This window comes from Crocuta crocuta, unplaced genomic scaffold (genome assembly GCF_008692635.1).
Source record: "Crocuta crocuta isolate KB4526 unplaced genomic scaffold, BGI_CrCroc_1.0 scaffold44, whole genome shotgun sequence".
In the NCBI taxonomy this organism is placed as follows: domain Eukaryota; kingdom Metazoa; phylum Chordata; class Mammalia; order Carnivora; family Hyaenidae; genus Crocuta; species Crocuta crocuta.
The window spans coordinates 1641949-1660422 of NW_027530179.1; the positions used below are offsets into that span (position 1 = coordinate 1641949).

At 34.9% G+C, this 18474-nt stretch overlaps 1 protein-coding gene across 1 annotated transcript in view; it reads right to left on the reverse strand.

Moving 5' to 3' along the window:
* The window catches only part of CD2AP (CD2 associated protein), a 128326-nt gene extending 109858 nt beyond the window's left edge, over positions 1-18468 (reverse strand). Inside the window, exon 1 of the mRNA XM_077764827.1 lies at positions 18434-18468. Coding sequence (XP_077620953.1) covers positions 18434-18437 — 4 coding nt within the window. The 5' untranslated portion in view covers positions 18438-18468. The remainder of the gene's footprint in view (positions 1-18433) is intronic.
* Positions 18469-18474: the final 6 nt, after the last annotated feature.

The window sequence follows — 18474 nt, forward strand, 5'->3', positions numbered from 1 at the left end:
AGATGACATAAATGGAAAGTTATACCATGTTCATGGATTAAAATAATTAATATTGTTAAAATGTCCATACTACTCAAAGCAACCTACAGGTTCAAAGCAGTCCCTTTGAAAAATACCAAAAAGTATTTGTCATAGAACTAGAACAAATAATCCTTGCACTTGCATGAATCCACAAAAGACCCTGAATAGCCAAAACAATCTTGAGAAAAAGCTGGAGACATCACAATCTCAGATTTCAAGGTATACTGCAAAGCCATAGTAATAAACAGTGGGGTATTTGCACAAAAACAGACACTTAGATGAAAGGAACAAGACTGAGAGCCTAGAAATAAACCACACTTACATGATGAATTAATCTACAGAAATGGAGGCAAGAAAGTACAGTGGAGAAAAGAGTCTCTTTTATAAATGCTGTTGGGAAAACTGGACTGCTATGCACAAAAGAATAAAACTAGACCACTCTCTTACACTGTAAAGAAAAATAACTCAAAATGGATTAAACACTTAAATATGAGAACTGAAACCATAATATTCCTTTAAAAAATATAGGCAGTAGTCTCTTTGACACTGGCCTTGATAACATATTTATGGGTAAGTCTCCTCAGTCCAGGGAAATAAAAAATAAACTATTTGGAATACCAAAATAAAAAGCTTTTGCACAGCAAAGGAAGCCACTAAGGAAATGAAAATGCAACCTCCTGGAAAAGAGGAGATATTCAACAATAATATAATAAGAAATAACAAGATAACTAGGTACAAATACAAACTGTCTTTTGTAATGTTATAAAGAGCAAAAAAGTCTAGTAATTCTGACATCAATGGGAATAATGGTAATGTAGTCCTAGAAAGATGTTAGTGATAAATGAAAGGCGTTATTAAGTGGCATATATCATACAATCTTATTTTTTCCAAAAAGGAAAAAGGTAGGGGGAAGGGAGATTTAAAAATTTGAATACAGAAATCCATAAACAAAAATGTTAATAGTTATTTCTTAGTGGTAAGACAAGTTGGATTTTTATTTTCTTTCACTTTCTAAATTGCCCAAATACCTATTTTTTAAAAAAACAATTAATACTAATACAGCCAGAATAATAAGGCTATTGTATTAAAAAAGAGAAACAGAACAAAATGATACATACAATACTAATATCAATAGAAAAAATTTCAAATATATAATTTCTCTTTTGTATAAAACACACACACGGTTTATATATCACAAAAAAAGTTTGCAAAGATATATGTCACAATGACAGGTAAATATCTCTGGGTAAGTGTCCCCTCATTTACATTATTTGCAATTTTCTTGTTTTTCTATTAAAAATCCAAATTATGTAGCTTGAAGAGCAAAATTTTAATAATCATAAAAATACACACAAAAACCTTAAGCAATCAATGTCAAACAAACAGGTGACTGGTTAAATCAAATACAGTAAAACCATACAAAGGAATAAGACTTAATTAGGAATGATATAGTTTAGGAAAATATGTGCAATGAAATTTCAAATGAATGAAGGCAAGAGACTAAACTATATGTAAAGTATAAACCAAATGTGTAAAATATATTTAATTTTTGAGACCTGAAATACATCAAAATAACTTCACCCTGGACAAGTTTACAGGTCTTTTTTCTCCTTTATTCTCTCTGTGTCTTCTAAACTTTCTAAAATGAACAGTTTTTACATCAGAAAGATGTTGGTATCTCATAATGTACTGCATTTACAGAATGTTCCCGTGGCAGAACAGTTATATAACAGTGTTCCTTATTATAATGATACTCTTTTCCGGTTAGGGTTTCATCCCAAGGTGATAAAGGAGGGTATCTGAGGTTATGACCCCTCCCCACACACATAAAAACCTTTCACCTAGTAAGTAGAAGAGCCAGTTAGAACCAAATGGGATAGGTTTCAACCCTGAAGGAATCATTAAAATGCTGTAAATCCCACCTGCCCTATTCCAGTATAATTCTATAATTTAGTTACCAAGACTAAAATTGATACAAAAAAGTTAACCTTGATCTTCCTACATTACTTCACTATCTTAAAAACCACAAATTCTATAGTACAAGTCATATCGAACAAGAAATGTTCCTGACTTTGAAATATCCTGCTTTTCAAGTTCTTTACTATTTATTTACTCAATTTAATATTAATAGTTCTACCTGCTCTTAGCCATCTACTTAATTAAAATGACTATATTTGGATATGAAAATTGTTAAGTTTCTTAGTAATATTCTTCCATATAATATGTACATACACATAATCCACACTACACATATATAAAACATACACAATGTTTTTCAAAATACTAGAGTAGTAAGACATGAAGTATATGGCAAAAAATATGTTCCAGCGAATGCCAGCAATACCTCTTTAAATTATGTGGTAATACTCTAAATTATTTGTGCCATCTTGCAGGAGAATTAGAGTTGACTTTCAAATATTTTATCCACTTTAACAAAATCGCTACTCAGAAGTCGAACTTTCATTTCAACAGTTCACTTCTTTTCCAATAAAATGTACTTATTTCTTAAAAATTAGTTTGCTGTAAAAGCTCTTTTTAATACATGTTAAAGTAGCATTCTATATTTAATTTTTCCAGATAATCAAACTACAACCGAAACACTTCCTTCTCATTTATTAGAGCTAAATGAACCACATCCTCCTAAAGTCAGTAAACTTCAAAATAAATTCATCTTAGATCCTTGGGGATATTTTTGCCAATATATAAACAGCCATCCTGACCCCAAAGACTTAAGTTATGATTATAACTAACCAATGAACAATAGTAGCACTTGTATGGCTGGTTAGCTCACCCAGCTATCCACTTCTAAAACATCTCAAAAGATTGAATACCTCAACGAAGCCGATCAGGATGAGCAATGGAAAATAAATTGGAGCCACAAGAGATTACTGAATGCACAAAGAGATTTGTCAATTCAGCACTCTAAAAAGAGATTCTGCAGAGTGGGGGCCGGACGCAGAGGCCCAGAAGCACGTGAGAACCTATGAAACTAGGCTGGTTCTTCATTAGGCTCTGAAGTTCCAAACCTAAAAAAATAAAAAAGTAAAGAGTTCCATGGCTAAAAAAAAACCTCACTTAAATGGATAAATTTCTATTAAAAAAAAACAAACACAAATTACTCAGAAGATTAAAAATAAAATCAACAGATCCATAATCCAGGAATAAAATCAGAAAGTAGCCTAAAAATGGCTTCAGAAACAGTTCCCCAAACAGATGACTTGTTTCAAAGGTTAATTTTTTTAAAACTCCAACAGAACACAAAGCAAGCTTATAAAACTTCACTATCTTAAAATAATTTATTCATTAAAATAATGTGTTCATTATTTATTCATAACTTATTCATTATTTAAACACAATTTAAATGATATTAAGACCAAAATTTGCACCCACAAATGTACCATCTCAAACACATAAGGTTCTATATAAAATGCCAATACAGGGAACTCAAATACATAGATAATTAGCCACCACAGTAAGCAGGGGATAGAGTTTTAATCTTCGAAAATCTGGGGTACCTGGCTGGCTCCGTCAGTAGAGCACATAACTCTTGATCTCAGGGTCATAAATTCAAGCCCCACAATGGGCATAAAGCTTACTTTAAAAATAATAGGGGTGCCTGGGTGGCTCAGTTGGTTCAACATGTGACTCCAGCTCAGGTCACAATCTCATGGTTCATGAGTTCAAACACATGTCAGGTTCTGTGCTGACAGCTCCGATTCTGTGTCTCCCTCTCTCTCTGCTCCTCCCCAATCATGCTCTCTCTCAAAAATAAACATTAAAAAAAAGTTTAATAATAATTAATAAGTAAGTCTTGGAAAATCTCATTATCATATAAATAAACTACAACATGATTCACAGATTCTCAGAAGCATTCAATAAACTTTAACCTTACTGCATTTTGTGTGAACACAATCCCTCTTGTCTCAATAAAAAGCTCCTAACATGAGGTCTTAACCCCAAAATTTGTCCTAGAAAATATAATAAGCTTTGGGACTAAATTAGCAACTCAGTTTCTCTCAGGATAACTAGATTCATAACGTACAAATTCAGAACTAACTTATATTAGGGCAATGGTTCTCAATCAAGATGAATTTGCCCAACAGGGGACAGCTGGCAAAGTCTGGAGACACTAAGAGTTATGGCTCAGGCAATGCTGCTGGCACCTAGGGGTTAGAGGAAAGGGATATTAAGTACCCATCAATGCACAGGACAGCCTTAACAGCAAATTGATTTCTGGCCCAAAACTGCTAAGGTTGAAAAACTCCATATAAGGGGAAATATGCTACACACAGATTTTCATTTCATACCATACCTGGTGGGTTCTAGTTGAGTTAAAAAACAAACAGGGGCGCCTGGCTGACTCAGTCGGTTAAGCGTCCGACTTCGGCTCAGGTCATGATCTCACGGTTCGTGGGTTCAAGCCCCGCATCTGGCTCTGTGCTGACAGCCTGCTCAGAGCCTGGAGCCTGTCTTTGGATTCTGTGAATCCCTCTCTCTCTGACCCTCCCCTGCTCACGCTGTCTCTATCTCTCTCTCAAAAATAAATTAAACATTTTTAAAAAAACAAACAACTTCTCAGAGCACCTCGCCAGTTCAGTCAGAAGAACATATAACTCTTATTTTTTAAGTTTACTTATTTTGAAAGACAGATGGAGCTGGGAGAGGAGGGGATGGAAAGAAAATCCCAAACTGGCTCTGCACCCTGAGGTGGGGCTCAAACTCATGAACCATGAGATCATGACCTGAGCCAAAACCAAGAATTGGATGCTTCACCAACTAAGCCACCCAGGTGCCTCAACAGGTGCCACTCTTAATCTCAGGGTTGTAGGTTTAAGCCCCACATCAGGTGTAAAGGTTACTAAAACATAGAAAGAAGGAAAGAAAGAAGGAAAGAAAGAAGGAAAGAAGGAAAGAAAGAAGGAAAGAAAGAAGGAAAGAAAGAAGGAAAGAAAGAAGGAAAGAAGGAAAGAAGGAAAGAAAGAAGGAAAGAAAGAAAGAAAGAAAGAAAGAAAGAAAGAAAGAAAGAAAGAAAGAAAGAAAGAAAGAAAGAAAGGAAACGAACGAAAGAACTCAGGGTGCCTACTCTTGATTTCCCCTCAGAACCATGATCCCATGGTTCCTGAGTTCCAGCCCTGCACCAGGCTCTGCACGGAGCATGGACCCTGCTAGAGATTCTCTCCCCCCATCTCTCTCCTGTGCATGTGAGCACACTCTCTCGAAATAAATAAATAAATTTAAAAAATAAAACAATTCTTCTCTCACACATACACATGTACACACAACAGAAGATTAGAAGGAGGAGGAGGAACACAAAGGAGGGAGGTAAGGAAATGGAAGTAAATATCAAAACTGTGATAAGAAGACATTTCTAAACTTAGAGCAAACAAAACAATCAAAATTTAAAGCAAGCAAATTGAAAACTAGGAATAAATATCTGCAGCAAACCAGACAAAGATTAAAGTCATTTGAAAGAACCAAAAAAATAATAAAAATAAGAATACAACCAAGACTGAAAACCTGTAGTATTTAAAATGAAGTATAGCCACTCTAAGAATTTAATCCTCACTTAAAAGGAGAAAAGAAATGTATTTTCTAAACAACTTGGCTGCAGGTGGGGGAAGTGTTTACTGGTAGTATTTTTTAAGGAGTCTACAATTTTATTTTTTAGTAGTTTTTTTTTAAAAGAAAACAATAAAAAAGTGACTTTTTAAAAACAAAGAATGTCTGAAAATGAAGGTTAAAAATTTTTTAATCCAGAATTTTTTAAATTATACACAAAATATTGATGGTAATATAAGTTTGTCAACTATTCTGCCCTAATAAACTTATTCTTCTGATAATGAAAATCACTTCTTAAAAAAGTAATATAAATAATTTACACATTTCCAAACAGGTTTGAGTTGTATGGGCATTCACTACGGAATATTTACTTTGGTTCTGATCAATATTATAGATAAATATTACAATATCTAATTAGGTCTGTCAAATTAAATATACTCTATATTGCACCACTGGTTATATTATACCACTGAGCTTTAACCTCTGTTTTTACTATAGTAAAGGACAAAATACAAGAAGTTATACAGAAATTAACAAAAAAAATACTCCACTGTAAGTTCAGAAGCTTTATTCTAAAGAAGCAGTAAGAAGATAGAAACCTTATACCTCTTATTTAAATAATAATAATAAAGATAAAACATAAAAAATATTTCTTAGGGGCACCTGGGTGCTAAATTGGTTAAGCATCTGACTTCAGCTCAGGTGATGATCTCACGGTTCATGAGTTCAAGCCCCACATCAGGTCTTGTGCTGACAGTGCAGAGCCTGGAGCCCGCTTCAGATTCTGTGTCTCCCTCTCTCTCTGTGTCCCTCCTCCCTCCTCTCTCTCTCAAAAATAAACATTTAAAAAAATTTTTTTAATAAAAATAAAAAATATTTTTATTTTTCAGTACTAAATACTTATTTCTTACCAAATCCAAAAATCTTTACCAAAAACTTATTTCCAGGACTATTTTTACATAAATCGAGAAATGCAACATTGAAGAGCACTGCTTACTGTTATCTGACACTTCATTATTCAGGTTCCCTAAAATTACCCAGTCAAAATACTAATGAGAAGCAAAGTAAGCCCTAAAGTCCTTGTAGCTATGTAATATCAGAATTGTGATGTCCACAAATTAAAATAGAACTGATAAATATGTCTTACTTTCAACAAAAATAAGTAAATCACTGATAGTGATTTGTGCATAATCTAAAGATATCATACACAAAATGCAACTCTCCTTTTTGTATTTCAAATAGTGTGCAAAAGTCTGGATAGTACCAAGTGCTCTTATTCAAAGAGCATTCAGAGAAGAGAATATGTGGTAGAAGAAAATTTTTACACAGTACTACATTCTTTGTAATATTAGTAAATCAGATCCATAGGTGACAAGTATCTATAAAAATAATCTAAGTTTGAAAAACAAAAGGATTTTAATCTCATAAAGACTAAGAATTAGTTCAAAGCAATTACCATGCACATGCCTCCTTCCAAAATAACAAATCCTAAGAACAAATACACAAAATACATCTGAAAAGCAAACAAGGTGGAAAATTCTATTAAATATTATTCATTTAGAGGCATCTGGGTGGCTCAGTTGGTTAAGCACCCAACTCTTGATTTCAGCTCAGGTCATGATCTCAATCTCATGAGATAAAGCCTAGCATAAGCCTCACCACTAAATGGAGCCTGCCTAAGACTCTCTCCCTCTCCCTCCCTCCTTCCGCCTCCCTCCCTCCCTCCCTCTCTCTCTCTCTCTCTGCCTCACTCCTTCACTTGCACACACATGCATGCTCTCTAAAATAAAAAAATTACTCAAAAATAAAAATATGTAAAATAAATAAAAATAATTGTTTATATATTCCTCATTCAGATTTTTATTCCCACTATAAATTTTGGGGAAACAGTACAAATTAGTTTTAAGCACATTGCAAGCCACATAAAAAAATACGATGTATTTGTCATAAAGTTTTAGAGAATTCATCAAAATAATCTTGTGATACTCTACTGGATACATAAGTAAAAGACCAAAGTGTAACATACAATTGAAATTCAAAATCTTTTAAGAGAAAATAGTTACCCAAATATATGTACAATATGTAATAGCAATCCACAAATTTAGTGTGATAAATATTTAAATTTCTTTATTCTTACACCACATTAGAACAGCCATTTCAATCCGTATGACTTGCTCTGTGTAACTCAACTTTCTCCCCTCAATGTTTTAAGAAATAATTAAGTGGACATGCTTTAAAATCAGAACAATGCAAGTTTAATCCAGCCTTCTCCACATCCTGTCTCTGACCTTGGGAGAGTTACAATCTCTTTAACTTCAACTTCTGATTTTGGAAAATGGAAACAATGATCTTGTACCCAAGAATGCTCCAATGGAAATTAAATACTGAATAAAATACCTCGCATTAAAAGCATTCCCTCAATGCTAATAATTAGCAAAAATATCAGTTAAAAAGAAATTTTAAGCTTACCAAAAATGGAAAGTTGCTAATAAAAGACAATTTAACTCTCAAGAAGACTAAAAATGTAATGCAGTTATGTAAACAACTGCAAGAACCTATAAGAATTATCAGAATCATGAAAAAATCTTAAGTTATCATTTGAATTTCTCCATGCTTCCAAGCAGACACCATAAGTAAATACATGCATTAAAAAATAACTTAAATTCAAATATTCAAAGAGTTATGTTAAATTCAAGATACCAGAAAACTTTATCTGGCCAGGGTTGAGAGCAGGGGACTTTGTTTCAGGGGACTTTGTTTCACTTATCTTTGTATTCCCAAACCCTATCACAGTGCCTGATATATCAAATGCACTCAATAGCTATTTGTAGCACTGAAATGGAAGATACTAAATTGCCTAGAATTTTAAATTCTTCTCTCAACATAAGTATAATGATACTGCATACTCATTCAGCAAATATTTGAGGGGCTGATACTGGAAGGTCTCTTCTTCCTCTCAGAGGAAGAGTCAGAAATTGGTTCCACATGTTTTAGTGGTTAAGAGTAGCATAAGCACCGGAATACACACAACTGCCTGGATTCGGTAGGAACTACCTACTATTTTTACGCTTCTTGACTAATCTATAGAATGAGAAAATAACAGAACCCAAAAATGTGGGATTTGTTGTGAGAATTAAATAATGCCAGTAAAGTGCTTAAAACCCTGCCTTAACCAGAAGTACCTAATAAATATTCACTAAATATTCACAGCCATTACAATATACTGCAATCTCCCTACTAACTGTTAAGAACCCAGGGCAAGGATATTGTCCACTTTTTTATTTTGAATGCCTCTGTCGGTGCTGGTATACAAGACCTCGAGAAATATCTAATTTAAACCAAAGTATTTAGTGACAAGACAGAATTATATTATTATTCTGGGAAAACCCAATTAGTGTGGGATAGGACTGATGACAAAGAACCAGAAATGTTAAAGGATGGGAAAGAAATCACAGAATAGTCATTTAAGAGTCTCCTTGAGAACTTTTTTCAGAATTTAGACCTCACTGAAAATCCAATAAAAAATATAGACCCTTTCCCCAAAATAATTCTGTTATCAAGGTCCATGAAAAATTGTACATGTTTAAAACTGACAAGCTCCTGATATGTATTCTCATGTCATTTGAGAACATACTATATCACCAATAACTATTTCTGTGTTTTTCTTTTATGCTTTTGACCAACAGCATTCATTTATTTGTGAAATACCACTTTTAAATCTTATCTCTGAAGTTAAGCATTATAAAATGAAAGAACTGCTAATTACTAAGGCCAAACTATACTTTCAAATAACAATCCAAATGTGATTGAAAAGCTTCAATTTCTCTAATATACCAGTAGGCCAAATGCCTAAGACTGTATTTTTTTAAGAAAGCAGAATGAAACAAACTTCAGGCCTATAATCTACTAAGGTATTTTTTCCATGAGAACATATATTTATCTAATTACAACAAATTATCACTAATATCTAATATAAAATTAATCAGTTAAGACCAAAATGGTTTATAATTAAGAAACTCTAGTACAATTCCTTACATAATAACCTATAATTGTATAATAATTTATAATTGTATAATAATTTTAAAATATTTTCATATACACTTTCATTAGATTCACCATACACCTAAAGTTTTAGATTCTAAAACTATATTTGGTCAGCTGGTAACACCAGACACATGTGCACTTGAGTTGTGGCTAGTCCAAGTTAGCATGTTATATAAATGTAAAATCCACAAAGACAGATTTCAAAGACAGGAAAAAAATGTAAATTATGTCATTAATAACTTTTTATATAGAATATATATTGAAATAACTATTTTCTTTAAGCCAAAATATTCAAAATATTAAAATTAATTTCACTTGTTCCTTTTTATTTTTTAACATAGCTATTAGGAAAATTTTTAATTATATATTTATCAGGTTAGTATGCCTCAAAGAACATATGTATACTTGCTTCACAACACTCATTTAAGATGGTATAATTTTATAGTTCAAGCAACACTGTCTCAAGTTATTTTAATTATTTATTTATATTTAGAGAGAGAGAGAAAGCAAGGAGGAGGGGCAGGGGAGAGAAAGAGAATCTTAAGCAGGCTCCATGCTCAGCATGGAGCCCAAGGCAGGACTGGATCCCACAACCCTGGGATCATGTCCCGAGTCAAAATCAAGAGTTGGATGGACACTCAACCAACTGAGCCACCCAAGTGTCCTATTCAAGTTATTTTAAACAAATTTTAAGCAAATTAAGCCCTTATGCCTACATTTGTTTAACCTGTGAAGACTCATATAGAAATGTCTCTGATATGTGAAACAGATCATTTTCCCTTTATTTACTAGTAGAATGTGCAACACAGATGGAGTAGGCAATCAGCAACCCACCTGACAAGATGCTTTCTATTCCACATTACTGATTCCCTATTAAAATGTTTAAGAGCCCAGACTTTAGCCTCTACTACAAAGCTGTCATCATCAAGACAGTATGGTATTGGCACAAAAACAGACACATAGACCAATGGAACAGAATTGAGAACTCAGAAGTGGACCCAAAAGGATACAGCCAACTGATCTTTGACAAAGCAGNACACCCAACAGTGGGGCTTGAACTCAATGGAAATAAATAGTTGCACACTCCACTGACTGAGCCATCCAGGCACCCCTAAGGTTAGTTAGTCAGACCCCATACCAACTTGAAACAGTAGCTTCACCAGTCAGCATTTTGTCAGCCTGGTTTAGGTGGGCATACTTCAATATACTGTACTTATGAACTTTTGTATCATTCACTAGACTGGCTGGAGCCCTTTCCCCAATTACTCCAAATTAAACTATTACTGAATCACAGATTAGTGGATACACAGCAGACTCACAATTTTCTGCTAGTTATTAAAAGTGCTAAATTTTTTTAGTAAAATAAGTGATGAGGCAAGTAAGGTCATTCATTACATATGAAATGAAGAAAATAACAAAGAAGTTTTTATTTAGGCTTTAAACTATGAGGTTTATGCCAAAAGTTTAACTTAATTTTCAACTTCAGAGATTGGAGGCGGGATTTCAGCATCCCTTACCCCAGAGTTGTTCAAGGGTCAACCATATTATAACACAGTCTTAAGTCAGAGAAGCCCTGGTAAGATTATAAAGGGAATTTTATCTGTCTTACAATGGTAATAAATGACTCTGTCTAAACATCTAACATTAACCTAAAAGAAAAAAAAAAGCCGGAGGAAAGAGAGGGAGAGTATGGTGGGAGCAGTGAAAAGGGCTACAAAATAAAAAACCAAAACCAAAAAAAAAAAACAAACAAACAAGTCCTTCTAATAAACAGTCTAACTCTAATTCAGTGAAAGAAACCAAGAAACCAATAATTAGTGGTACTTTCAAATTTCTTTACTTGCCTGTTGAATATTACATTGGTAGTTACAATTACTCAACTTGTTAAGGATTGTGTTCTTGTTTCTGAAACAGAAGGGTAGACTGAAACTGCTTTGCATTGGGGTCTGAAAGAAGAGGAACTCAACTGAAAAAGAACAGCAAAAAAGCAGACACATCAAATCGCTAGGACCAAGTAAACAGAAGGAACCTTATACTGTGACCAGGAAATATCCTCTCAAGTATCTAGAAAGAGAATCTCACATCACCCCATTATCCAAGGCTGTTTCTAGATCCAAGAATTAATGCAGGCTACTAATATACTCTCAAGACAGAAAATATATAAGACCTACAGCTTAGGAGCTCAGTATTACTGCTTGATTCATCCTACACAATTCCAATAACCAAGTTTGGTTTTGTTCCTGGGAACAAATACCTGCCTTGATTCTCATAAAAATATAGATGCTGTCTGATTTTGTTTCCCTGTCGCCAGTACTTCAGAGACTACTGCCAAATCCCATTTCCTCTCTTTTCCCACAAGATGTCAGTCTGAACCTCTACCTAATACCTGCTACCAACCCCCATCCCACTCCCACATCAAGCTGGCCATTACATCTGTCTATACACCGCCTTTTACTACACACATCCCTTACACCAACAAGCTGACTATAGACATTTATGGATCTCTATCCAGATTCCCCAGACCAGTGTTTTGGCCTCTCTTCCATGGAGAAAGACCTAAGTCCTGCTTGAGGTTAATCTACCTTGTAACTGGATATGAAATCCTACAAATAAAACAAGTCACAGGTCCATCATAATGATTACCCAATCTGCCTAATTTCACAGCATATTAGATTTTATTTGCCTCTTCTCTGCAGCTTTGTTCTCTTCTCACCCAAATCCAGAATCATTACATTCTTCTTAGCCTATATTCAAGCCCTTGCCATTACACCATTTTCCATAAGTTCATTAGAAAATTAAACATTTATCACACTTAAAATACATTTTTTAATTTTAGGTTTTTATTTTAATTCTAGTTAACAGTATTATATGTTTCAGGTGTACAATATAGTGATTCAACACTTCCATACAATAGCTGGTGCTCATCACAATAAGGGTATTTCTTTAATTCCCATAGCCTATTATTTCACCCATCCCTACCCACCTCCCCTCTGGCAACTATCAGTTTGTTCCCTGTAATTAAGAGTCTGTTTCTTGCTTTCTCTCTTATCTTTTCCCTTTGCTTGTTTTCTTCCTTAAATTCCATATATGAGTGAATCATGTTTCTCTGACTTATTTCATTATAGTCGCTGGCTCTATCCATGTGGTTGCAAATGGCAAGATTTCATTCTTTTTATGGCTGAATAATATTCCACCAGAATGGATAATACTCCAGAGTGGTTGCACCAATTTGCATTCCCACCAACAGTGCACAAGTGCTCCTTTTTCATCACATCCTTGCCAACACCTGTTGTTTCCTGTGTTGATGATTTTAGCCATTCTGACAGGTATGAGGTGATAGCTCACTTCAGTTTTGATTTGCATTCACCTAATGGTAAGTGATATTGAGCATCTTTTCATATGCCTACTGGCTATCTATATGTCTTCTTTGGAAAAATGTCTATTCATGTCTTCTGCCCACTTGTTCACTGGATTATTCATTTTGGGGGCGTTGAGTTGTGTAAGTTTATATATTTTGGACACTAACCCTTTATCGAATATATCATTTGCAAATGTTTTCTCCCATTCTTAGGTTGCCTTTCAGTTTTGTTAACTGTTTCCTTTGCTGTGCAGAACCTTTTTATTTTAATGTAGCACCAACAGTGTACTTTTGCTTTTCTTTCTCTTGTCTCAAGAGATATATATAGGAAGAATTTGTTATGGCTGATGTCAAAGAAGTTACTGCTGTGTTCTTTTCTAGGATTTTTATGGTTTTAGGTCTCACACTTAGGTCTTTAACCATTCTGAACTAATTTTTGTGTAGTATATGAAAGTGGTCCAGTTTCATTCTTTTGCAGGTTGTCATCCACTTTTCTCAACATCATTTGTTGAAGAGACTAGACTGTCTTTTTCCCACTGGATATTCTTTCCTTCTTTGTCAAAGGTTAATTGACCATAAAATTGTAGATATATTTCTGGATTTTCTATTCTGCTCCAGTAATCGAAGTGTCTATTTCTGTGCTAGTACCATCCTGTTTTGATTATTACAGCTTTGTAATATAACTTGAAGTCCAAAATTGTAATGGCTCAAGCTTTGCTTTGTTTTTCCATGATTACTTTGGCTATTCAAGGCCTTTTGTAGTTCCATACATAATTTAGAACTGTTTGTTCTAATTCTGTGAAAAATACGGTTTGTATCTGGATAGGAATTGCATTAAATGTGTAGACTGCTTTGGGTACAGGCAACTTAACAATATTTGTTCTTCCAATCCATGAGCATGAAATGTCTTTCCATTTCTTTGTGTCATCTTCAATTTCTTTCATTGGGTTCTTATAGTTTTCAGAGTACAGGTCTTTCATCTCTTCAGTTAGGTTCATTCCTAAGTATCTTATTATTTTGGGTTTAATTATAAATGGGATTAATTTCTTAATTAATTGGGATTAATTTGAATTAATGGGATTAATCCAAATGGAATTGTTTTCTTAATTTCTCTTTCTCCTGCTTCATTACTGGTGTATAAAAGCGCAACAGATTTCTGTATGTTGATTTTGTATCCTGTGACCTTACTGAATTCATTTATCAGTTCTAGCAGTTTTCTGGTGGAGTCTTTTGGGTTTTCTATATACAGTATCATGTCATCTGCAAATAAGGAAAGTTTTACTTCTTCCTTACAAACTTGGATGCCTTTTATTTCCTTTTGTTATGTGAATACTGTGGCTATGAGTTCTAGTACTATGATGAATGAAAGTGGTGAGAGTGGACATCCTTCCTCGTCTTGTGCCTGACCTTAGAGAAAAGCTCTCAATTTTTTCCCTTTAAGAATGATATTAACTGTGGTTTTTCATACATGGTCTTTCTTATGTTCAGGTATATTCCCTCTAAACCTGCTTTGTTGAGAGTTTTTTTTTTTTTTTTTTAAATCAGGAATAGATGTTGTACTTTATCAAATGTTTTTTATGCATCTATTGAAATAATAATATGGTTTTTACCCTTTATTTATGTGACATATCACATGGACTGACTTGCAATTAAAATATATTTAATAGGGAAGGATATTCCATGACAGATGAGAGGAGGAAAAAAAAAATCTAATTACACAGAAGTAAAAATTTGGATTTTTTTTAATTGGCAAGTGGAATGAACCAAAAGCATTTCACGTTTTACAACTCTGTTTTTATCTCAAATGCCTTAAAATTTAGGTCTTATTAAGTTAATGTGATTTCATTTTATTTTGCCAATCCCTCATTTAAAAAAATATATAATGGGCGTTAGGCTAGTCTCCATAGGAAAATATAAAATATTATCAATGTGAATTTCCACGCTTAATGCGGTTTTTTTGGAACTATAACTATTCAAAGTTTGAAACACTTAGAAAACTCTAATCAGGAGTATTTACTAGTCAAGGAACAAAACTTATTATTAGTTTTGCTAGTGATCCAACAAAAACTCCTAATATTCCCATTTCAGGCTCTGGATTAGTTTAATTAAAGTAAATCCTCAGACTGAAAGGTGACCCTTTAGCAGGCAATTTCGATTTGACACTACTTAACTGCATAAACCAAGATTTTCTCCACACAGTGCAACAAAGTAAAATAAGGAAATAAATCACTGTATTATAAAAGAGCATGTATCATCTCTAAACCAAGTGCATATTTCTGTCCATTAAAACTGCCTCATAATTTAAACATGTTGGTCACATATGAGCTTAAAAAAATAATTTAAACTAAGAAGTTCAGAACTTTACCTAAACTTAACAGAAATTCAATCCTTAAAATCCACTTTTTTTTCCCCAAAAATAAAAATTCACACATAGTAATACTTTATGCCATGTGCTTTGTGTCTTACTCTCCTGTAAGAAGCAGAGCTATACTTTTGGAGCAAGAAAAGTAGTTTTGTCTTTCTATTTTTCTGAACTCTCCCAAAATTCTTTCACACAGAATACCTCAAACTTCTTTACTGTAAGTATTCTTCTGTATTTAATAAATGTAGAAACTAAACACAGTGCTTTAGCTTAACATGAAATTCAAAGAAACTACTAGTCACTCTTAGTACACATCCCATTTACTTTTTCTTAACTACTAAACTTACTCCCAATAATGGACTTTTTCAAAGTATAATCCACACTGGGGGGAGAAAAACCAAATTCTACATAAATTTTATAAAGACATATTACACAAAATTAAATTTCTGAAAAATAACAATTTCTGCATTACTACAAAATCATCTATCTTATCCCACCCTTCCTTTAAAAGCAAATATGCAGCTTCTAACAAAGGTCAAAAATTGAGAATTGTTTTTATAAACTGGTGCAAGAATTAGGGAAATCATTTGAAAATGAAAATAACAGCAATCAGCACTCGCACTGTTCCAAACACTTTACAAGTATTAGTTCATCCAATCCCCATCACATTCTACAAGGTTATTTTTACTCCATTTATAGAGTAAGAAACTGAAGAAGCACAGACAGGTTAAGTAACTTGCTCAGTTACAACAGCTAAGAAGAGGTGGAAGAGCCAGGATTTGACCATAAACTTGTCTCAGCAGAGAGTCATGCTCATATACTCCTCTAGCTCTACTACCTAAAGAGTACAGATGGTGGGAACCGTCACTTAATGGGTATTCAAGTTATTTCAAAACAAATAAATTAGAGATTTTCTCATTTTGTGACACACCAGATAAAATAATATATAAAAACATGGAAAATATTTTAAGCTATCATCTTAAATCATAAGGAATAAAGACTGCTGATAACAACACCAAGCGAATGAGGTTTAAGGAGGAAACTCCTTTTAAATGATTTCGATAACTTTAATATGAATTATTACATAACTGATAAATTTAAAGTACACGTTCATACGGGAATGTCTGAAAAATACCTTTTAAAAATTAACTACAAATGCCCCCAAGTAATCAACCTTCAAAACACATTCTAAGTAGTCCAAAGCACATACCCAAATATCAAACTTTACCTAGATAATGTAGCAACTTGCCTAAGCAGAACACAGCAGAGAAGCCACTAAGAAAAGGCCTCTGGACAATTAAAATAGATACTCCAAGGACAAAGTACTGATATCAATCTCCCTGAAGAGAACATCTCACACACTAAGTAAAGGTACACTTATTTTCTCTCTATGCAGAATTGCAAATTTGAATATGATTCCCACTTTTGTAGAGAAGTGAGAGAACTGAGGGTGAAGAGGGCACTCATCCCAGTGACAAGCACATCCAAGAGAAAGGCAGAAAAACATGCATTTAAATAACTTCAAAATGCAAAGGAATCTGATCAACAGTCCTTGACACAACCCAGCAGATCCTCAAGGCATCACAGTAAGTCATGGTCACGAGGTTTAATTACACTCTGCACCCTATTTAAGACAAAAAAGAATTACATATTTTAGTATAAATTTCATCCAAATCTTAAAGTGGTTTTATAATTTGATGCGTAAAGGAATAACCCCTCAAAAACTCAGTTACGCTCAACTAATTAGTAAGAAATAACTTCATTTGTAAGTTCCAAACAGCAAAGTGTTACTGTTTGGAGGCTTAAGAGCACTTTGCACAGGGAAGTTACCTGAAAGAACATAAAAAGAGAGAGCTAACAAACACAGAAGAGCTAAGGGAGGACCTGTAAACACTGTGCTTAAAGCATTCCCGCAAAACAATGTGTGGGCAGAAGGTGCCACATCAGCAGTAGTCTGTATTTGTCCTGCTTCTAAATCATTTGTTAGTTGCATGAATTATTCATTTCGGTTAACAGTGTGTTGATATTTAGAGTACCAACTCTCAACGACAAAAAAGAGAGAGAGAGAGAGACAGAGAGAGAGAAAGTCCTCCTGATTTACTCTGTAAATCCCAAACTGGAATTATTCTTATAGAACATGCTTCTGCTTTTGGGGGGCACAAATGTATGCTTTATAATGGCACACATGTATAATGGTACACACACTTCTTTTAAACTGCTTTTAATTTTTAAAGGATTGGGAGAGAGTGCCTAACCCACATCGAAATTTGTTATCAAAAGAATTGTTACACTACTCAACCAAACTCCCTTTCTAACCGGGCTGCAACACGGTCTTTTTCTAGCTCCAAACAAAACTTGAAAGCACACAGTAAATAACATATAAGGCCGTGGACTTTTCTCTCCTCTAGCAAGGAAGTCCAACTCCAAACAGGAAACAGCTTCTCAAAGGGTTCAACACTGAAATCCCATCAACCCTACCCCGGTCCCCAGGATGAGATTTAATATTTAAGTGCCAATACACTTGCCTACGTGAAAACAAAGTATATGGTCACGTTTCCCCGTCCTTGAGGCATCCCTGGCAAGTTTTAGCGGAGGGGGAAAATTACCTTTCGAGCCAACAACAAACGAAAAACCTACGAGAAGGCCAATCTATACAAAGCCTCGCAGAAGATAAAGAAGTTAAAAGTGCTACTTTGTCAAGTTTTTCCATCACCCTCCCCCCTCCAACCAGAATGGGGGAGGGAAAAGAGGAGGCTGGGGCAGGAAGGGAATTTCGGCCCGAGGGTAGCCGGGTAGTGGGCGAGGAGAGGGGACCGGGTGCCCCCGCCCCACCCCGGCCCCTCACCTTTCCCCAAAGCAGGATGAGGCGGCGAGGGGAGCGCAGGGGAAAGCGCCCGCGAGCCCTCCGACCAATTCCTCCGCGAGAAGAGCAAGGTGGAAGGCAGGGCGAGGAGGGGCAGCGGGGAGGGGGCGGCGTGGCCGCGAAGGGGCTGACCCCGTCCCCTCCCCGCGGACGCGGAGAAGGGGAACCGCCTGCCCGAGTTGGGGCGGTGCAGCCGGGCGGCGGGAAGCGCCCTCAAGTCACTTACCCATGCTGGGGGCTCCCGCGGGGAGAAGCCCGGCTCCCACT